The following is a 23,223-nucleotide window of genomic DNA, read 5'->3' as shown; positions in this document are numbered from 1 at the left end:
ACACACACACACACACACACACACGCGCGCGCACGCACACGCACATGCACATGCACATGCACACGCACACGCACACACACTTAATACAGTTAACACAGAGCATCTGCACATCCTGGGAACGTTTGATAATGTTGATCAAAAGCTGAGCCCTCACAGCTGTTGACCACAGTTCATTCTTTGATCATTTCGGGGGTGAAATTGACATTACAGAGAATTAATAGTTGACCCAACCACAAAACTGAGAAGTCTGACTTGGAGCTGCACACATCGGGTCACATGCAGGCGGCTGTGGCTCAGGTGGTAGAGCGGTCGTCTACCAATCGGAAGGAACCAATCACATCACTCTGTAAGTCACACTGACCTGGCGTACTGAGGTCCTGTGGTCTCGTACCATTGGCTGGATGCTGTGATGTCATCGTCTTTGATCCGTCCATCCTCCATGCCCAAGGCATAGCGACAGTGTGCTGAACACACACACACACACACACACACACACACACACACACAAGATAATCACAATGACACCCAAACATTTAAAAACACAAATTGTGTGTGTGTGTGTGTGTGTGTGTGTGTGTGTGTGTGTGTGTGTGTGTGTGTGTGTGCGCGCGCGTACCGGGGTCGATCTGTCCGTAGGCTGCTGTGGCTTGAAGGATCAGCAGCAAGAAGAGGTGCATGATGGTCCGCCGATCACACCAACACACACGCTACATCTCTGAGAGAAAGAGAGAGAGAGAGAGAGAGAGAGAGAGAGAGAGAAAGAGAGAGAGAGAGAGAGAGAGAGAGAGAGAGAGAGAGAGAGAGAGAGAATGAGAGAGAGAGATATTTAATAATGAATTATAATGTATAGTATTGTTTGTGGTTGTTTGTACCCTCTGTCACTGTGTTTAGAGCTGGTAAAACAATGAAGTTGTTTAAAAAGGTGATTAACAATCTGTGATAATGATCCAGACAGCTGAAAACAGAATGATGGCCGTTGGAAAAAGTTATCACCTCAGAGTGAATTATGCCATGTCCACTTACCAAAAGGAAAACAAGTTTCAGGCTGCGTTCAAATCATCCATCATTTACAATGTTTATACTTAATATGCATCAACTAGAAGAAACATTAATGGAATGAGTTCCTGCAGTTCATTTAATTTATACTTCAAACTAATGATTTAGTTTGAAGTTCCCGTGACATGACGTTTCCAGTCTATGGGTCAGACTCAAACACACGGAGCTCTGAAGCAGACCTGTGCGTCGCTTAGTGTCCACTCTCGCTGTAAAAATAGACACGAGCAGCGGCACAGACCACGGAGCGGCTGCAGCGCGCCTTCCGTGGTCTGTGCAGCTTCAGGTTTATAATGGACGCGCTCTGCTGTGGGCATGCTGCGGCAGATGTGTCCCGTTTGTGCTCCGTATATTTCTGCAGTAGTTTCGGTTTCCCACCTCCGATGTAGAGCAGCGTACAGCCACTTCTCTAAACTTTGTGTCATTCAGAGACCAGAGTCTCAAATGGGGCTCTGTGTCTGTCAGGAGGTCTGACATCTACCGTATCAGCAGAGCAATCACGTAATGCACAGCAGACTATGGTGCAGGTAGATTATTTTCTGAAATATAGTGACTTTATTCTTGTAATAGCCTATTATCACTTTATTTTTCTCAAAATATCAAGACTCTTCCAAATCTCAGAGAGCACAGATGAGATACATTTTGAAAGTGCACAAAGTTTTGAACATGAGCAGAAATCTTGCTCAAACACATCTGAAATATTACAGTCCAGGGGTTTATTAATTCATTAAAATTAATTCATATATCATTGAGGTGAATAATTGTCATATGAACATTTAAGGAGGTTACTTCCTCAACAAAAGATGCAAAAGAGGAGGGAGGAGTAAATGATGCTAGGCTACATGTGTGCTGACTCAGATATAATTAGAAAAGTCGATCTACAGGAGAATAAATAGATGAAAGCAATACAGAATGCCTGAGAGCCTTACTGCTAAATATTCCATTATGTTTTTATATTTGGATTGTAATTTATGTTTCCCTTTACATAGGGGGGGGGCAAAACTCAATCTCGCCTAGGGCAACCAATGGGCTAGAGCTGGCCCTGGGCAGTGGAGACGACTCCAGTATTTTGAATTTGTACTGCAGTAACTATTTTAAACACTAGCTGTCAGTATTACATATTGCACCTTTAAAGTGGCCATATTATGCTCTTTTTCAGGTTCATAATTGTATTTTGAGGTTGTACCAGAATAGATTTAGATGGTTTAATTTTCAAAAAACACCATATTTTTGTTGTACTGCACATTGCTGCAGCTCCTCTCTTCACCCTGTGTTCAGGTCTCTGTTTTAGCTACAGAGTGAGACCTCTCACTGCTGTAACATCTTTGTTGGCAGTCACACATGCGCAGTAGCTAGGTAAGATCACATCATCTAGCTAGCTGTTTGTTTCTACAACTTCAGTTAGCACAAGGCAGGATTACCCGCGATACTTCTTCTAAACGAGGGCACACTTCCAACTGTGCGTGGAATACCTGCAGAATAGGGACATGTAAGTAGTTCTTTTGTAGATTCAGCCATTCTGCCATTCAGAACAAGCTAGCATGCTACGGTTAGCCACCTCGTTTCGGCTAGTGACGTAAAAAGCCCTGCCGATTTTGAACAGCTCACCCGGAGACTGAAGGCAGGACACATTCAGAAACCAGTATCTCACTCAAAACAGCATTTTTTTTCCCCCAAGTTTGTATCCGTGTGGAAGCACCAGAGACACAAAATAACACCCACAATCCCAGAAAAAATGTGTTTTTTTCATAATATGGGCACTTTAAGTTATCTTAGCATTTTTGTGGCCCACACATAACTAAACTGCAACTGTTTAACAACATTAACGACCGTTACATTTCGATATGAGGATGGAAAAAGCTTCTGTGGTTTCTATTTCCTGCCACCCCTCAGGCCGCTAATTTATGGCACGCTCCTGTGGGTATTATCAGAGGGGCAGAAATAAACAACCGATATCGTGGTATGGTTTGGAGGACTTGTTGAGTTTGTTATTATCCAATAAGATCCACTCAGGCAAAGTGGAGGCTGCTTCAGTCTTTGTCCTTGTCAAACAGGAGGAGACTGCACATTTTCAAGTGCGCACATTTTTTTTATTTGTATTTATGAACCAATCTAACCTATATAAAGACAAATAACTGCTGTTCCTTCCAGGCAAAATCCTTATTTAAACACGTTTCTGCTGCAGGAGGTCAACTGTCAACCAACTACAGCAGGATGGATGAACAAGGATCAGAATGTGTGTGTGTGTGTGTGTGTGTGTGATTTCACAATGTTTTTGCTGTTGGAGTGGAGCAGTTTATACACACACACACACACAAACAGCAGCCCACTCACAGAGGTTACGCAACACTGAAAAAACACACACACACACACACACACACACACATACATACATATACACACACACACACACACACACACACACATACATACACACACAACTTCTCTCAAAGTGACAAATATACTTTATTATTTGAAAGTATTAGCATCGTCTCGCTGTTCTTCTCTTATTCTGGACGTTTTTCAGTCGCTGGAGGAAACAGCTGGACGGGAGAGAGAGTGACCTGAACACAGACTGGAGAGAGACAGCAGGGTGAGGCTGAGGACTGAGGAGAGAAAACACAAAGAGCGGAGGCGGAGGAGGGAGATAGAGTGAAGGCAGGAGAAGAAGGAGGGGGAGAAAAGGTTGAGAGGAGAACAATGGACGGAAGGGGAAAGCAAAGAGCGACATACACAGCTTAAAGAGTAACTTAACAGAAGGCTAAACAAATCTGTGTTTTGCTCCTCTGACTACCCACCAGTGATGTCACAGTGTCCTGCAGTACACCTGTACATCACTGCAGCAAGGTGACGAGTCAAACCACTGGAGGTCAGCAAAGACAAGACTTTCCGGGGCTGTTATTAAAGATGGGGCAGGCAGTTTATTCTTCAGGGGTCACTGGATAAAAAAATCCAGAAAAACCTTCCAACTTAAAGTTGTTCATGTGGTCTGAGAGATTCTCATCACGTCATAATATGACCAACAGATGATATACGGTCTGGATGATTCGAGGAAGTTATTTTGAAGTTTTTGAATGGAGACTGGAGTTAAAGACCAGATAGTCACTGAGTCATGGCAGCCTAACATACAAATGAAACGGATCAGACGGTGACAGAACGGTACTGAATTTACACTTTATGGAGACAACAAGTTTCCTGATTACAGCTTGCTTCAAACTGAAAACAATCTTTCCTTGCTGACACAGACATCCGTTCTGGCTTCAGGAAGTGAGTTCATTCACTTCAGCCGAGCTGCAGGGGAACGCAGACGTTCACGGTTTTTTTTCCTTCTTTTTCTGGATTGGACAGAGAGAGAGCTTTATGTAATGTGTTGGCTGCAGCTCAGATTCCTGCACTGTTGCTCATCTCTACAGCAAAATGGGAGCACATGAGAGAGAGAGAGAAAAAAAACATGGAGAGACAGAGAGACAGAGAGAGAGAAAGGGAAACATGGAGGGAGACAGACAGCAACTGTGATCACGACAGAGACACAAAGAAAGAGAAAGAAAAATACTTTTTTTCCTCAGTTCAGTCTAAGATTACGACCCACCAGATATAAACACCCAGAATCTGTTTCTATAACAAAAAGCTTTACAGTAAACTAGGGATGTCCCGATCAGGTTTTTTTGCCCTCGAGTCCGAGTCAATTGATTTTGAGTATCTACTGATACCGAGTCCCGATCCGATACTTCTATAATAATTCAACTTTATAATACCTCCAGACCGCAGACATACTCGCTCTTTCCACTTCAAGCTGCTTCCGTGTTCTACTTTGCCGGCATTTAACCAATAGCGTCTCTGCAACAAAGTGATGTCATGCCGCACGCGTTGCTGTTTCTGTGTGGAGTCAAAAGGGTCTAACTCTGTGCCACCGCATAACTATAGATGTGTTAAAAAATAATGAGAATATATATACATATATATCCGAGTCCTGATCGGGAGGTAACGTCCGATTCCGATCGAGTCTGAAACCACGTGATCGGGCCCGATTTCCGATCACGTGATCGGATCTGGACATCCCTACAGTAAACTGTGGCTTGTACAAGTCCTCATACAGTACTTCTCCAAACCATCACAAAATGAGTCTTATGTTTTCTGATCTGCGACCTCTCTGGTTAATGTGTATTTTTGAAAAGAGGGGGTTTTTATAATCCTCTTTCGTTCTCAAAAAAAAAAAATCCCATCCACACAAGCCGTTTGGATTTAACCGTTTTTAAAAAAAGATCTCTGCGCAAAAACACAAATGAAGTGCTAACCCTGAATATAACTTTTGGGTGAAAACTTGTTTTCAAGGATATTATACCTGAATAATCACTTAACTAAAAAACAGTACACATAAACAGTGAAAATAGACAGTGAAATGAATCAGTAGTTGCATCATTTTCTCTGCTTTGCTTTTCCTCGATCTTCGCCTCCTCTTCTTTGTCTTCTCTGTCTCCCTTCCTCCCTCCTCATCTCCTCCCTCGTCCCTCCCTCTGTCCTCCTTTTCCTCTCATTCTGTCCCTCCTCCTCCTCCTCCTCCTTCCTCCTGCTTTATCTCCTCCTCCCTCCGTCAGAACAAACTGGAGCCAAAAACCTCAACATTCCTAACATTCAACGCAACCCAGAGCTCTCTCGATCGCTCTCTTTCTCTATCGGTGTCTGTCTCCCGCTCACACAAACACACAGGAATCCACATCTCTCTCTCTCTCTCTCTCTCTCTCTCTCTCTCTCTCTCTCTCTCTCTCTCTCTCTCTCTCTCTCTCTCTCTCTCTCCTCCTCTCTCCTCTCTCTCTCTCCTCCTCTCTCTCTCTCTCTCTCTCTCTCTCTCTCTCTCCTCTCTCTCTCTCTCCTCTCTCTCTCTCTCTCTCTCTCTCTCTCTCTCTCTCTCTCTCTCTCTCTCTCTCTGGTTGAGGGGTGAATGAGACAGAGTTCACTGAGAGCAAAACAGAACAGCAGAACACACAATAGAGTGGAGTAGAAATAGACTGGTGAATCCATATTTAACATAAAAACTCATACAGTATGTTTTTTAACCATTAATCATTGTTCAAACCGACTGAATGCAAATTATTAGAATCATTTGCAAAGTAGGTCTGCTCGACTGCTTAACTTTTGGACAGACGTTGGAATTATTGAACTCAAAACACAGTTAAACAAATCAGCAGTGAAAACACCTAGAACTGTGAATTTGTGATCGTTAGAAGCGGAAATCGTAATCAGCGTCAGGTAGTTAGATAGTTATCTGATACCAAAAAGTGTGAATGCAACGAAAGAATCATTAGAGACACATTTCAATCTGTGTCTAATGCTCGGGAAGTAGTTTGAAATGCATTTTAGCCAGATATAGAAAAGCTATAAATGCATATATATAATATTTACTCCTCTCAACTGCGACTTTATTGTCAAGCTTGGGTACAGTTCACGATTTCAGTTAACCTTTTTACGTCGATATTAAGACGATTTGAACTGATGAGTCTGTCTGCAGTCTGTCCCTCTCATGGATGTGACTGTTAGATTTACTATGAGATAGCCAGAGCCAGCAAGTCCCCTGAAATCAGTCCTGTGAGACCTGTTTGTAAGTGTTTGTGGGTCTGTGCCAACCACAACTTTGGTCATAAATTCTAGGCTGCATGTGAACGGTCTACGCATACCCTCATGGATATTGATAATCGATTTAGGTCTGGCAGACCTTTACAGCTGTGCAAAGTATAATTTGCACTTATGCCAGAAAGTGATATGCGTAATAGTCTCGCATTGCCAGACCTTCCTCCACAGCGCTGCGGAGGAGGGTCTGGCTAGTCCACACAGCATTCCGGGATGGGAGAAAAACTTGCTCTGGTTTATTGGCATTTCTTTTAAACCAATCACAATGGTCTTGGACGGCGCCAAGCGCCAGACGGAGCCAGGGTGCTGCTGCAAAATAGCCTCAGGAAGGAACTTGTTTTGGTGGAACATGTGTACGTTCAAAGGTTGTTTTAGTTATTCAACAGATAGTCTAGCTAGCTGTCTGGATTTACCCTGCAGAGATCTGAGGAGCAGTTAACCATAGTCCTCAGAAATCCACCGGAGGTTAGAATGCCAACACAAAGAAAGTGGAAGGTGAAGGACATCCGGCCGAAATGAAGGACATCCGGCTGCACCTGAACAATCCCTGAAATTAAACGTTGTCGATATAGACCATGTGTGTAATGGACGTACCCACTTATAATGTTGCGTGTAATGACACACTGTCACTAAAGTCTCCCAGTTAACTGCAAACAGCAAACTGTAACGGAGATAAAATGGTAATATTTACAATATATATATTTTTAAAAGAGCAACAGAAGATATTATACTTTTTTCACAGGCTGAGTGGTTCTAATCGTGACAGGTAAACTAATTTTGACATAAAAACTCAGTGGAATCATTTGTTTAAATCTCGTGTATGCTTGCCATCTCTGTTTGTTAACAGCTCTCAGGTGGACGTTTTTAGCTTCCACTCATGTAGCATTCGGGGTAAAACTACACATGTGCATCAGCCAAATGCCCAAAAATGCAAGTGTAACCTCAGAGCACGTGATGGCTGCGAGGTCTGAACCGGAGCAGAGCAGCAGATGGTTTAAAAAGAGCTGCTGGTATCTGAAGAATGTGAGGAGCGCTTGATTTAACATGTAGAGATTTGAGGTGACAGCTAAGGTGAGCGTTATCAAAAACACCTCAAACCTGAATGAGGAATTACATAGCCCAGTAGTGTGGTTCATAGAGGTTTTCAGAGAGATTTTGACCTGAAAATCTTTTCACACCTATATCTATTTAACTTGTCAGCAGATTTAAGACGGTAAGTACACTCTTGCAGTCTCACATTTAAGAGTAAATTAAATTAATACGTGCAAAAAAAATTTATTTTTAAAACTTCCGAACGAGACTATCTCTCCAGTAACTCAGATGTCGAACAACTCAAGAATGCTCGACTCGGAATACGGGCCCCGAACACACACACACACACACACACACACACACACACACACACACACACGTATGCAGGGTATCATAACTCCGTCAGCGGTGGGTGGAGGGAGCAGAGGAGCCCATCTTTCTCTGGATTCTCTGTGAGGCCGAGTTACGAATCACTAAGCAGAACTAATATTTGTTTCATTGAGGAGTTCTGTGACTTTATACGTAGATGACCCTTAGATTTCTACAAAAACACGTGTAAAAAGTTCACCCAAAAACAATATAAGCTTTAAAATAGTTCTCAACTCCTCATGCTCTCAATGGTCCCATGAAAATGAATGACTCGAATGACTTCATGGAGAGCAAAGCGCCCGATAAATGAAAGCACATCAGTGCAAACAAACTTTGACAGGGGGCCGAACGAAAGACAGCACGAAAGGTTATAAAACGTCTAAAGAGAAGTTCTGAGAATTCCTGTGCAGCATTTTTCAAAGTGTCTTGTATCCACTTGTGGGCTCATGTAAATGCAAACACAACTGTTTTTGCTAAACTACTGCGTTCGGACGCCCTCAAAGTCAGTTTGATTCAAATATGATTCAATTTTTTGGGCGCTTATGCATGTTTTGCTCAACCAGAAAAGCATTCATTTTCAATAAAAGAATAAGTTGCAGATGCATCGTTGCATTTCAAGTGTTGCATACGGTAACTTAGCCTCCTCTGGATGTCTCGTGAGCTAAACCGGGTATCACTGTCACTGTGTTACGAGCCAAAGCATTAAGCTGAAGCAACCAACGTAATAATAACTTAAGATTAATATAGCGCATTATATGAAACCCACGGACGCTTTACACAAGTAACGTTACAGGGGGACAAGAGAAAAGAAAATAGGCCAACACAAACACTGACTAAAAGGAATAAAACGTCTGCGCTAAATGGAAGGGGGATTTAATTTAATGTCGGCTACTGACGTACAACCACATCGTGCACTGTAAAGTTATTTTATGAATGAAATAGACATATTAGGTTACATACCTGAGGGCCAATTCAGGGTCGTTTTGAATCATTTACAATCCCGTAATTGTATCGATCTGTTAATAGCCCGACTGAGTGTGACTCACGTTATCGCCCGTTGTAAGTAAGTAAGTAGGTAAGTAAAGTTTATTTATTTAGCACTTTTCACGGATAAAAATCACAAAGTGCTTTACAATAAATAAATAAATAAATACGATAAATAGAAGACATAAGAAGACCAGGAAAACATATAGGTACATCAAATCAGCTAGCCATAAAAGCCCTTGTCTAACTAAAAGCCTGTTTGAATAGCCAGGTCTTCAACTGCTTTTTAAAAGAATCAATAGAGTTTGAACAATGTAAAGAGAGCAGCAGTGCATTCCACAGCCTGGGTGCCACTGCTGGAAATGATCGATCCCCTCTGGTTTTAAAACGAGTGCAGAGGACCACTAACAACATCTGACCTCTTTCACTTTCCCTTTCCCTTTTAGCTTTTAGTTCTTTGTTTAATTTCCTTCTTTCCTGTGATGGTCCTGCCCTATTATCAGCCATAATAACTACAACAGATAACTTCTAAAATAAAATTGAAATACAATTAGGCCTATATTAAGAAATCTCCTGCTACCTTTTACGTGGCTCCGCTGGCATACTGTAACACTTTTCTGGTGTTACAAAGAAATCTGTTACCCATCAGAATGTGGGCTCTGTAGCGCCATTTACCTGCCGCAAATCATTCTGTGACTTTGCGGTAAAAAAAAAAAAAAACGAAGCCAGGCAGATGCCTTACTAAAAACTATATAAAAATACCGTTCTTTTTACCATTAGTCTCGTTTACTGTTACAGGTCATTTAAGACCATTGTATGAAAAATGACAGAGCTGTTGTTTACCGTTCCTCGTCTGAGCCTCACATGCCTCTAACGGACCCTCCGTGTGGTGTCTTAATGGTTTAATGAGCCACTGGCAACTCAACACACACTCATTCACACTCATCTATAATCTGCTGCTTCCACTTGAACCACAGCGACTATCTGCACACACACTTCTCCAGAAACCATTATGGCTGTTTCGTGTTTTTAGGAGTTTACCAGTGTGACTCAAGTGGTGTTTATATAAAAGGCATCATGAGAGCATCATCAGTCAGATTATAGCCTGATACGACTTTATATAGCGACTTAAGGACCTGAGGTTAAATGTCTTTGGAAATGTTTATCTAAACGTCTGAAGGACTTCACTGGAAGGGAGGTTGTGGTTTCACCTTTTCCTGTTGCTAGGATCTGTTAAACGGTTCCATCATTGGCAGAAATCTCACAGAAACATCACTTTATGGCTGCAGGTTGAGCTGGAGAGATTTTAGAGGAGATCTGGATCTAATGCCGTATAGATATCGGGATGGGACCAATTATCTTTTATTGGAAAGCAAGAGCGCTCACTTGCACTGAGATCCAGTTTGACGTCATCTTGTAAACTTTTAGTCTCCAGAGTGCACTGAGGGCACAGCAGCGGCGCGTCAACACCTTTTTAGACTGGCCTGGCCCAAGTGGGGCAATGACTTACTGTATGCAAGGGGGGTATAAAGTGCGTACAGCATGTTCCAGCCTTGTATCACCAAAATGGCATATGAATACCACGCCAATTTCTTAAGTCATGTATTATGACTACTCATTTTTTACTTTTTGCATGTCATTTCATGCTGTTTAGTCTCTACTGAAATATATCGTGATGTAGTATAAAGAGTGACAAAGTCTGCGTAGGGAGGAGGTCAGGGTTGATGGATGCTTCAAACACAGGACCTTCACCAAGGAAACGCATTTGTGTCCCATGTGAAACCAAAAGTCAATTTACGTACAGAACTTAATTTACATAACAAACGTAATTATTTTTACCCAAACCACAACCTTTTCCTAAACATAACCAAGTTTTTATTTTATTTTTTTATTCACAAAGACAGCAACGCAAATGTCTAACTCGAGAAACGTCGATTTTCAGGAACTTCTCTCAGTAAGGGCCGATGCTGAAATCGTCAGAAAATTTCAAGGAACGGCAAGAGACTGGGTTGTTTATGAACAAATTACGGTTGTAATTTGCGATAATTTGCGTCACGTCCTGCCTCCTGCACGCTCTACCCAGGCGCCACCCCTCGCCTAAACCAAACGGAGCAATTAAGTGAGAACACGTCCTGTTGTGTGCTATATTTGTGAAAGAGAAACTCTGGACAATGTCCACACCTGATTCTCCAGATGTTGTCTCCAGTTCAAATGAGAAAACGGCTCAGGTGAGTTTGTGAAGAAATATAAACTTGACAGCAGCAGCAGGAGAGTGCTGGACCTGGATACATGCTGGTTGTTGTTACAGGACAAATACACTCCCACACTTCTACTGACAATACACTGCAATGCTCATAAAACTGTGGATACACCCTGAAACCCAAATGACCTGCGGACAGAGGATTGATTAAATTGACTGATTAAAAAGGAGAAACTGCTATACTTCAGCTGTAGAATGAGCCTGTCTTTCAGCAGTGAGAAACAATTTCTCGGTCTCCCATAGCTTTGTTGTTGGCTTTGTTTGGTGAGTGAACAGAGCTGTCAGCTCTCACAGTCTGAGCCAAACACTGAGCGGCGGCTGCTGTTGTGAAATCGCTCTGAGACTCTCTGTAGCTGCAGGCTGCTCTCAGTCTGTTCAAGAGACAATAAATCAGCTTTTAACTGCTTCAAATCACAAACCTGAAGCTGTGAAAGACACCTGCAGGGGGCTGATACCATCAGCCGTCAGCGACTTTGATTTTTTTGGCTGTCAGAACTCACTTTTTATTGGATTTGGAACCAAAACATCCCAATGAATTGTCTTCTATAACTGGAACCTATTTTCCTATATCCCTTTTTTCCCAGTGTGAGCAGAAATCTTTGAAATGAGTCCAGTATTGAGCGGGAAAGCTGTAGCCGGCAGCCACAAACCGGACTGCGATGTAACCCTATGGGGCAAATGTGCACCACCAATTTCTGTTCACTAAAAGTACTAAAAGTGCTGTTTTTGCCCATCAATAAAAGTGTGGTAACTGAGGGGATTATATTCACGGAAATCAGTTCAACAGGCCAACGCGTTCTCAACGGGTTCGTATGAAAACGTATGCACCATTTGTATGATATCCTACGAAATTACGGAGACAGCCGGTTGGTCACATGATAGTTAAATTTAGCCGATAAAAGGTGACTGTGAGCCGGGTACCGGTGACCATGAGATGCCGGTCCTTTTAGAGGCCATCACAGTCAAGTTTAGCCAAGAAAAGGTGACTGTCCTGCGGTGTTAGGACAGTTAAGTTTAGGCACCAAAACGACACAAACATCCGTTTCCTTGTTGGAAGTCTCGCGTTGCATACATTAATAAATACGTGGAATACATTCAAATTACAGTGCATTATACTTTTAGGAGAATTATGTATGAATGGTTCATGAAACAGCCTGAACAGGTTGATCCAGAGTTTTACTTCAGTTTTTTTAAAATGGGTCTGTTCACTGCCATCTTACCTGACAATCGTTCTGCAGAATGATCATTCAACACTCTCCACAAAACTAACTAAAAAATTATAATTTTTATAACTTTATGAACTGAATGAAGTAAGATACGAAAGTCTGAGAACATAGACAAGACTTAGGAAGAAGGATTTGTTCAAGAGAAGTTAGTGTTTAGAGGTTTGAAACTGTCAGCCGTCAGCTCATACTGAATGCCGAGCACGAAAATAACCCAAAGACACCTCAGAGGAGGTGAAGAGGTCAGCCACACACACACACACACACACACACACACACACACACACACACACACACGCGCAGAGCTTGTGATAACATTGCAGACTGAAGTTTTATTTAAACCAAGCAAACATCTCAGCCCTAAACTGACTTACAATATCAGTGCTCAAGCTACAGTAACAGACACTGTTGAGATGTTGACAGTTAACTGACAGGTGAAAGTTACTAGAGCGCGGATCGGGTCGCATTTTTCTGTCCGAACCCGGCCCACGTCCTACAGAGCAGTAACCGAACCCGGCCCGAGCCCGACAGGCATTAAGATATTTATGTCCGAGCCCGACCCGAGCCTGACACAGTTAAAATCTCGTTTTTTTTCCTCATACTAATGACACATAAGTTTGTTTGTGTGGAAAGCCCGCTTTTATTAAGCAACAGGGTTAACGGGGTTAAACTGACTGCAAACACACTTTAAAACATGCAGGAGGAGTTAAACAGACAACTGCAAAGATGAATCAATTAATCGATTTGTTGTCGACTATTAATTTAATCGCCAACTATTTTGATAATCGATTAATCGTCAATTTTTATTAAAAAAAAGGGAAACACTCTCTGATTCCAGCTTCTTAAATGTGAATATTTTCTAGTTTCTTCACTACTGATCCACATTTTTCACCATTTTCTGACATTTTATAGACAAAAAAACTAATATAATAATATGAATAAAAATATAAAAATATTCGGCAGTTGCAGCCCTTCAGTAAACAGTATTCTTGTGAATTCAGCGACTTTAAAGCAGCTAATCTGCAACATTTTTTTTATTATTATCAGCTCTATAAGTAGTGCATACTATCATCATTATTTCATTTTTCATAATTTATAATATATTTATAATTCATTCATTTAGTCTTTCTGTGGCACTTTCAAAGAGTTTACAGTCTGTTATTACGTTAGTATTTACATCTCTTACAGTTCTGCTATAATCATCCTATAGTGATATTCCCAAAATACTCTTATAATAATACTTATAGTAAGTCACAGTGCATCTGTGGTTCTCTATAGAAAGTTTATGACAGATTAATTGTGTTTCATGGTATTCTCGTGACAATACATTTTATAATCTGTCTTTCTGAAGTGTCCTATATTGAGTTTATCCTATAATATCCCCTGTAGTACTTCTATAATATACACAGTTTTTTTTTAATCTCCTAAACTTTCCACATGAACGCTGTCATCGCCGTCATACAAAATATTCTTACAGTGGTTTTAGGGCTGCAATTTACCATTATTTTCTTGATTAATCAATTAATCGTAGTGAAAAATGTCCATCCTAGTTCCAAAACTTAAAGATATTCAATTTAATATGATATTAAACATTAAAGAGCAGGAAAACAACATATCTAAGGAGGCTGAAAACAGCATTTTCTGCAATTTTTGTATGGAAAAACAACTTTAAACGGTTAACCGATTCTCAAAATAGTTGCAGATTAGTTTTCTATCGATCGACTAGTCGCTTAGTTGACTAATCGTTGCAGCTTTTAAGTGGTTTACAATGTATCTGCTATGATATTATTCTAAATCTGATGTTGCTCTTTGAGTTTTTCTGCAGTTTACCTTCATGGTTTTAAACTATCTGTTAGAGTTGCCAGTGTAATCTGTAACCTGTGTACTAATGTTGCATAATTTCTCCAAAGATCTCAGATGTCACATTTAGGCCTCAGCAGCAGCAGAACTGATCTCAGCTCTGTTGTCATGCAGTCAAAGTTGCCAGCAGCCTGAACTCTCTTTACTTTCCTGTTTAAGTCAGGTACAACACAGACATATAAGCTGTCAGCAGTTGATTACCTGTCCGCGGTTTCTCTCCGGATCCACAACAGCAGCGAGCTGCTCTCCGGTTTGATCCGTTTTTCTCGGGTCCAGTCCGGCGGCTCGGTGAGTTCAATTATCGCAGACAGACGGAGGAGCTCACAGGATCATGGTGGAGGAAACTAACGGCGACTTTCAATCTCTCTGATCGTTCGCTGTCCGACTTTTTCCTCTCTCTTTTATCTCTTCTTCTTCTTGTTTTGCTTCAACAAAGTGTTGGAAGGAGAAGAAAAAAAGAGCTGCACACTCCAAAGACACGGGAACAAAAAAAAAAAAGTTGCTGTGTATTTACATCACATCCCGTTTCCGAGGAGAAGGAGGAGGAGGAAGGCAACATGAGCCCCCTGAGTGTCTGACATATGAGAACTTGGAGGAAATCCGCAGTAGGGCCCTATGAAGGGAACTACGGAGGGTAGATGGGACCTTTCCTCCGTTCCTTTCCACCAGTTTACATTACATTTAATTACATTACATGTCATTTAGCTGACGCTTTTATCCAAAACGACTTAAAATTGCTATATGTCAGAGGCCGCACGCCTCTGGAGCAACTATGGGTTATGTCCAGTGGTGTAGTCTAATGTATTGTAGTGGGAAGGCCTATACTGTACTGTATATTGGCCAGAATCTGCATTTGGGAGAGGGGGGGCCATATCATAGTGGGGGGTCAGGGTGTCCTCCCCCAGGGAAGTTTTGAGCATCAATGACTTAATTTCCTTTATTAGGATACACTTTTATGCACACTTTTTTTGACTACAATTTTTATTTACGGTGGAAATACCTTTATTAAGCCTATGTGAAGAAGAAAAACACAGATGACAATTCAAAATATATCAACAATATAATGGAAAGTATGTTGTTGCGTGTCATTGGGCATATTTAAGTGGGTATATGGGAATCCTGGAGCTTTCTTAGTGGGTATACTGCGTATACCTGCATATCACGTAGACTACACCACTGGTTAAGTGTCTTGCTCAGGGACACATTGGTTGATGTATCACAGTGGGAATTGAACCCAGATCTCGTGTGTGTCATATCCACTGCTCCACCCACCACCATGAGTTTACTCTCATTGTCTATATCCTAAATGCAGTGCTATAAAGATTTAAAGTAGTGCTTTCAGGTATTTTCTATTGGATGATTTTACAATATCATGTCACTGAAAAACAACCGTAGAATGTATTAAAGACAGAAAATAACTTAAAACACAGCAGCCCCACTTCATTTGTCATTTCATTTGAAAAGCCCTTGAACACACCTTCATTTAGTTTAGTTTATTGGTTTACACATATACAAATACTACAGATATATACATAATCAATAAAAGATGTGATGGAGAAATGCAAAAAAAAACAACCTCAGAGGGGCTTAACCTGGGCACTCTCCGATGCATACTCCAATTAAAATAGAAAGAAAACTAAAATACTGATAAGAAAAGAGAAGAGAAGAAAGAGAAGAAAAAAAGCCCAAACTAAAATGACGGACAATATCAAATCATCAGAATAAATATGAAAGGTAGAATAAATATGACTATAAAGGGTTCCTGACTTATGCCTTTATTTACAAATTCATTTAAAATATTTGGCTAATTTATTGATTAACTATTTAAGGTGTTATTAGGATAAGGTTGAGATTCTAGTATTTTCTGGTGGGAATTGATGATGTTGAAAGGGGTTTGTATTCGGATTTTTAATTGTTGATCCCAAATTTGGGGTAGATAAAAGCTAAATTAAATGTTATACATATTCATAATGGGGTTTTTTTATGCATGGATTAAGGACTTTTTCATGCGTAAACCACTTTAAAGGTTTACACAATAACATGAGAGAGGCTCTTAATTTGTACCTTAAAATATCTTAATGTTTCTATTGAGATGCCAATTTAGGGCTCAGCCAACTCTGGGGTTAATTACTAACGGATACATGATTTGATTATGATATATTAATCTGATTAATTTTTTACAACTTGAAAAACCTTGAAATGTATATACATACATATACTTTAGCTGACGCTTTTATCCTAAGCGACTTACAATTGCTGTGTAGAATGGGTTGGTATGTCAGAGGCCGCACGCCTCTGGAGCAACTATGGTTAAGTGTCTTGCTCAGGGACACATTGGTTGATGTGTCACAGTGGGAATTGAACCTATATCTCCCACATCAAAGGCATGTGTCATATCCACTGCGCCATGTATCTTGAAAGCCATCTTTGAATTTCAGTCGGATCAGAAAGACATTTTAAAGGAAGAAAAAAAAAAGGGACAACTTTCATGTTATACAACACAGACACATAAGCTGTCAGCTGATTACCCTCCGGATCCACAACAGCAGTGAGCTCCCCCTTTTAAAGTAGCCTATACCTTAATTTATTATATTCTGTTATAATTGAAATCCCATTCAGATACCTTAATTGCGTCTGTGTGTAAACTAATGGTATCTTAAGAGAAAAAGATAAGAGATTCAGTTTAATCTTGTGTTGGGGCTCATAATATTAGATAAGATAAGAAAGAAAGAGACTGATATGAAATTCTAATGATCAGAGAGTCAGTGAGGTAGGAAGAGATACAGATAAAGAGAAAAAAGAAAATAAGAAACAGTCGGCCTACAAATGAATCAAAGTTAGAATATATTGTCTACAGTAGCCTAAATTATCACAGAAAAGTTTACATAACTATTATATTTGTATAAAAAAGGTGTTTTTGACCAATAAAGTGACATATTTAATCATCATGCCTAATAAAACATAATAAAAAATTACACTTTACTATAATGTGGATATAACATAAATATAATGTAAAATAAATATGCAAGGTGTATTTTATGAAATAATTGTAATGTAATGTTACAGTTATGATCTGTGTGTGTGTGTGTGTGTGTGTGTGTGTGTGTGTGTGTGTGTGTGTGGGCTTGTTTAACTATATTCGTGGGGACCAAAAACCGGGAGTCCAGTATACTTGTGGGGTCCTGACAGCTTTAAAGGTCTGTTTGAGGGTTAAGACTTGGTTTTAGGATTAGGGTTAGAATTAGGTTATGGTTAGGGTGAGGGTAAGGGTTAAGGTTAGGCATTTAGTTTTGATGGGTAAGGTTAGGGTAAGGGGCTAGGGAATGCATTATGTCAATGATGGGTCCCCACAAAGATAGTGCCATGCACTGTGTGTGTGTGTGTGTGTGTGTGTGTGTGTGTGTGTGTGTGTGTGTGTGTGTGTGTGTGTGTGTGTGTGTGTGTGTGTGTGTGTGTGTGTGTGTGTGTGTTTGAGACAGCAGGTGGCAGCAGAGTTTCAATGTAAAACAGAAAGTTTTCAAAGCTGCAGACACTCTAAAGCTTGGTTTATGGTAGCTGCGGGGTTCCCGGCGCGAGGTGCGCGTGCCATAAAATGACTCTCGTTTTTCATAACATTCTTTCGTCAACAGATGAACAAGTGAAGTGAAGAAGGTGAAGACATTTACTTTTCATATCATGCTTTTAATTTGATAACTTCATCCTCCCTCTGAGGAGATGTCACATCCCATCCTACAGATCTCTTTCTTCCTTTTTCCTTTCATGATTCAGTCTTCTTTTCTAAACTTCTCTTCTATCCCTCCATCCTTTTCTGTTGCACACATGGTGATAAATGTTAAAACCTGGCTCCTTCCTCTCTGCGATCCATTTCTTTTTTTCCAACAGCAGATCAGAACATCCAGCAGAGAGCGTTTCTCTGGCTGTTTCCATTCTTCTGCTTCAGACCACAGTTTCATCATCCCACACATGACATCACTTCCTTCCTGCAGCTCCTCTTCCATCAGGTCCCCCCTTGTGACGCAAGAGCCATCTGCACCAACACAAAGACAATCAGAGAAAGCACACACACACACACACACACACACACACACACACACACACACACACACACACACACACACACACACACACACACACACACACACACACACACACACACACACAAGCGTCATCAACACAACCTGAGTGTAAAGTTGCTGGAAAATAACTGAACAAAAAAGTGTCTCTCCTCCACAATTTGATCCAAATATTCAGACTGACTCACATGAACAAGTTTAGTAATTGTATACATTTAGATTGTATAATGATACAAGCAGGACAACTTACATAAATAAAAGGATAAGAAGAAAAAACAATTATATAATAATGGCCGTTCTTTCTTTAAAAAAAAAAACAACTTTAACCTGACTAAATCCTGACTAAGACTATAGCCCCTTTCAAACATGCACTGCAACCCTGAACTTATCTAGACGTTACCCTGACATTAAACAGACTTTACCCTACCAGCTCCTGACTACTAGATTCAAAATGCAAAACATGTTTGCAAAGAAGGAGCAAGGTAATCCGCCAAAGAAAACAGAATAAGGGTTTTCCATGCGGGTTAGCCAAATAACGACATAAAACAAAGATACAGTGTGAAAGACAGAGACTCCTGCAATTCATCCACATAGTAGTCTATATCCTCGGCGTTCCACTTCCAGGATTGCTCTGTTACACTCATTTAGGCCGGATGTCCGCTGCCTTGGGCTTTCTTTGTGTAGGCATTTTAAAGCTTTAGTGCGTAACTTTTTGATATTAATGAACGTCCGTTACATTCAAGCCATTGCCAAATGAGTTGCTACAAAGCTAATTAAGACTATCAGCTCCACACACATGCTCCACATGTTCAGAAGATTGTGTCCTCCGGTGACTTTCCCGCGCAGAAGCTCGAGTGAAGATAATTTCTGAAGAGGCCATTATGTTTTTTTAATCCTCCTTGTCCTCCTTGGCTACTAGTAACTGGGTGGAGGAGGGGTGGGGGCACGTGCGCGATCACGGAAGGCTTGCATCATGTGGACGCGCCGACAGTGTTGTTGTCATTACTTAGAATTCCTCATGGGGGCGACAGAAACTACGCACTATAGCTTTAAACTCTGGTGGATTTATGAGGACTATGGTTAACTGCTCCTCAGATCTCTGCAGGGTAAATCCAGACAGCTAGCTAGACTATATGTCCAATCCAAGCTCCTTCCCGAGGCTATTTTGTAGCGGCATTGCATCTTTTCCCGGTGTTTAGCATTGCCCAACACAATTGTGATTGGTTTAAAGAAATGCCAATAAGAGCACGTTTTTCTCCCATCTAGGAATGTTGTGTGGACTATAGCCAGACCCTCCTCTGCAGCGCTGTGGAAGAGGAGGAGGAGGGTCTGGCAAAGCAAGACTATCCACATAGCTGATACTAAGCGTCGACTGCAGCAGGAACCAGAGCAGCTTCATCTCACCATCCAAACATCCATGTTAACTTGCCCAAATGTGGCAGTGAGAGCACCTCCGTCTTCCACAGACTGTAAACATCCTCGCCATCATTGGTTCATTTCATCAACAGTTTCCTCCTCCTCATCCTCCTCCTCCTCACATCAGTCACTCAGATCCTCTCCAGATAACACATGCTGAAAAATATTTTTGCTTCAGCTTTTTCATTGTGAATAAACACTAAAACCCCTTTTCATTCATTTCTGCCTATTGTGGAGTCTTTCCTTCACTGCCTTCTATTGTACTGGGCCACATATTCCTTAAAAATAATATTACACATAAATTAATCTCAATTAATCAATTAATGCCAAGCCGCCTTACAATTAGTGAAGGGAGTTATTACTGTCAGTGGTGGACTTTGATGGGCAAAGAAATAAAATAAAGAGGGCACCAGCATGTTTTCTATGAGGAAGGTCTCTCCTGGTTACTCAAGATTCAGAAATGTGTTGAATTTGATGCAATGTGAATGCAACGCAGTGTGGCAAATGAAATCCCCACACTTGCATCACACAAACGTGAGTGACGTACCTCAGGCAGTCTGAGTCAGAGTTCCTTCACCACCGCTGCCGATCAACACAAAGAACCAGAGATGGAAACAAAACGCTTCACCTTCATCCTGCGGAGGAATGAAGTTTATACAATGAAACCTGTTGGTGGAACCACTCTGTGTGGGTTTTCATCTGGCAGAAATAATGAATAACCGATTAATTAACTTAATTCATTTCAACTTTTATGATGACAGAAAAAAAGTTGAAATTCAATTTAAAAGATCCATACAAATACATATAACTTCATTGTCCATTAGATTAGCATAACATGGAAATGTGTCTTTGCCACTGGCCTATACAGTAAGACCACACACACCATAAACAATACACAGCAATTATGCATGTTAAAATCTAAAAGTGACCAAGTGGCAGTCCATCAGAATATCACAACAATGCATGCAGCTCAGCAGTGTTTATCCATAAATAAGTATGAAATGAAATAGTGTAGGACTTGAGCTTTGGTGAAGACAAGTCTGTCAAGCTGAAATCTGATGCTGTCATACTGTGTTTGGAACAACAAACCTGCAGACTCAGATTGTTTAACAGATGGACAGAGTCCAGCTGGCTGACGTCTGACCCAGTTCATGTCCCCATTTCTGTTCTTCCCACAAAGACACAAAGCATTTAGGACAGGAACAAATATTCTTCATACATACAAAAAAAACACAACAAACTTGTGCATCTCCCCTAAATACAAGATGTTTTATTTGCACAGAGGAGAGTAATCATAATTCCAATAGAAACTTTTCACAGTAAGGTCTGGGATTAACCCAGAGTACCCAGGACATTGTTTCTGGAATAGTCTCGCGTCGCCAGACCTTCCTCCACAGTGCTGCCGAGGAAGGTCTGGCTAGTCCACACAGCACTCTGGGATGGGAGAAGAACGTGCTCTGGTTATTGGCAAAATAGCCTCAGGAAGGAACTTGTTTTGGTGGAACATGTGTACGTTCAAAAGTTGTTTTGGTCGTGCAACAGAAAACTCAGATAGTCTAGCTATCTGAGACAGCTAGCTAGACTATCTGTCTCTCTTACCATGCAGAGATCTGAGGAGCAGTTAACCATAGTCCTCATAAATCCACCGGAGTTTAGAATTCCAACACAAAGAAAGCGGAATCATATTTATCTGTGTCTGAGTACCAACCATACCTTCCAACACTCCCGTTTTTCCTGGGTTTCTCCCGTTTTTTAGCCCTATCTCCCGGACCCCTCCTGCTTCATCACGAAAGGACAGACAGAGGCAGAAAACGTGATGCAAGCTGAACTCACTTAACACCTATAATACACTTAACAGTACACACATGAAAATGCCAAGTGGGCAAGAATCACAAAAAAAGGATTTTGAAAAGATAGTGGGACATTTGGAATGATGCCTCATGGTTTTCCATAATGAAAACTAACAGCAGCTAGGACTCATCCGTATTTTTTTCCAGATTCATTTAAAATGACTCAAAAACTTTGCTCCAAAAAAAACATTTCTATAGCGTCTGTGTTTGAAATAGCTCTTTAGTCATTATGTCTCCAGATAACGGTCATTATTCAGCGTGGAGGAGGAGAAGGAGAGGAGTTTAATCTTGGTTATCAGGACAGAGAAACTCTGAGCGCTAGTCGTCACCGTTTGATGACCGCAGTGTTTCCTCACAGAGCCGCTGCTCGCTGTTATCAACCTCAAACACTTTATGACTCGTCCTGACAAACAAACAGAAGCAGTGCGGAGGAGTACTGGAGGTCAGAGGGACGATTATCTGGACACATTCCAGCTGGCTGCTGTCACACAAAATCATTCATCCAGTTTGACTGAATCAGCTGGAGAAATACAATGACAGAAACATGTGCAACATAAAAAAAAATAGTGTGAAGAGTTGTTGTGGACATCCAGCTGAAAATGGAAGTCTGGTTCATCTTCACACTGACAGTATTAGTGTCAGTGTCTGACAGTTGTAGATGTTAAAGTCTTGGAGGGACATGAAACTCTCCTGGTACAAAATCTGTCCAGTATCCAGAGGAATTCAGTGGTGGAATGTAACTAAGTACATTTACTCTTTTTTTATTTAAGTACTGTGCTTAAGTACAAATGCACAAAGGTACTTGTACTTTACTTGAGTCTTTTCTTTTCATGCCACTTTCCACTACTCTGTTTCAGAGAGACATATTGTACTTTTTACTCCATTACATTACACAGCTTTAGTTTAGATTTTTGCACACAAAAGACATGCAGTTCATAAAATACAAGGTTTTATTAAAAATGTAACTACCCAACAACACACAGGCCTACAAGTCCAGCGGAAATTATTAGACCATTTACACAAAACTGTGTGGATCATTTTCCAATTTCTAAAGTATGAGGATTTTATTGAGTACTTCTACTTTTAATACTTTGCCACACAAGTCTACATTCAAAACAGGTTTCACTTTTTCAGTGGTGTAATGTAACTAAGTACACTTACTCAAGTACTGTACTTACATTTCAGAGAGAAATATTGTACTTTTTACTCCACTACATTAATCTGACAGCTTTAGTTACTAGTTACTTAACATTATTAACAAATTAAGATTTTTGCACACAAAACCCATGTAGTTTATAAAATACAATGTTTTATTATAAATTAAACTACCCAACGGTATAACGGCCTTCAAGTACAGCTGATATGATTAGCCGAATAAGTCACTGATTGATTGACAGAACTGTTTGGATCGTTTCAAGTTTCTAAAATGTGAGGATTTTTCTGCATTGAGTACTTTTAACACTTAAAGTACATTTTCC

General features: G+C 40.7%; 1 protein-coding gene and 1 long non-coding RNA gene across 4 annotated transcripts in view; both read right to left on the bottom strand.

The window, feature by feature from the left end:
* ddr2l (discoidin domain receptor family, member 2, like) overlaps nt 1–14,971 on the bottom strand; it is a 38,251-nt gene extending 23,280 nt beyond the window's left edge. Inside the window, exons 1-4 of one of the 3 annotated variants that reach the window (XM_035996823.1) lie at nt 14,608–14,971; nt 3,852–3,991; nt 617–715; nt 362–464 (exon numbers count right to left, since the gene is read on the bottom strand). In XM_035996823.1, coding sequence (XP_035852716.1) covers nt 362–464; nt 617–677 — 164 coding nt within the window. In that variant the 5' untranslated portion in view covers nt 678–715; nt 3,852–3,991; nt 14,608–14,971. The remainder of the gene's footprint in view (nt 1–361; nt 465–616; nt 716–3,851; nt 3,992–14,607) is intronic. The other 2 variants (XM_031305973.2, XM_031305974.2) reach the window with 2 other exon arrangements.
* A 3,095-nt stretch (nt 14,972–18,066) lies between these two features.
* On the bottom strand, nt 18,067–21,915 carry LOC116054435. The gene is made up of 3 exons (XR_004106063.2): nt 21,609–21,915; nt 20,443–20,530; nt 18,067–18,433 (listed from the first exon to the last, which is right to left on the bottom strand). It is a non-coding gene; the product is annotated as an uncharacterized LOC116054435 (long non-coding RNA).
* Between the last annotated feature and the right edge of the window lie 1,308 nt (nt 21,916–23,223).

The sequence above is a fragment of the Sander lucioperca genome, chromosome 2 (genome assembly GCF_008315115.2).
Source record: "Sander lucioperca isolate FBNREF2018 chromosome 2, SLUC_FBN_1.2, whole genome shotgun sequence".
In the NCBI taxonomy this organism is placed as follows: domain Eukaryota; kingdom Metazoa; phylum Chordata; class Actinopteri; order Perciformes; family Percidae; genus Sander; species Sander lucioperca.
The sequence above is the reverse complement of the archived record's forward strand: the minus strand, read 5'-3'. Positions and strand labels throughout refer to the sequence as shown.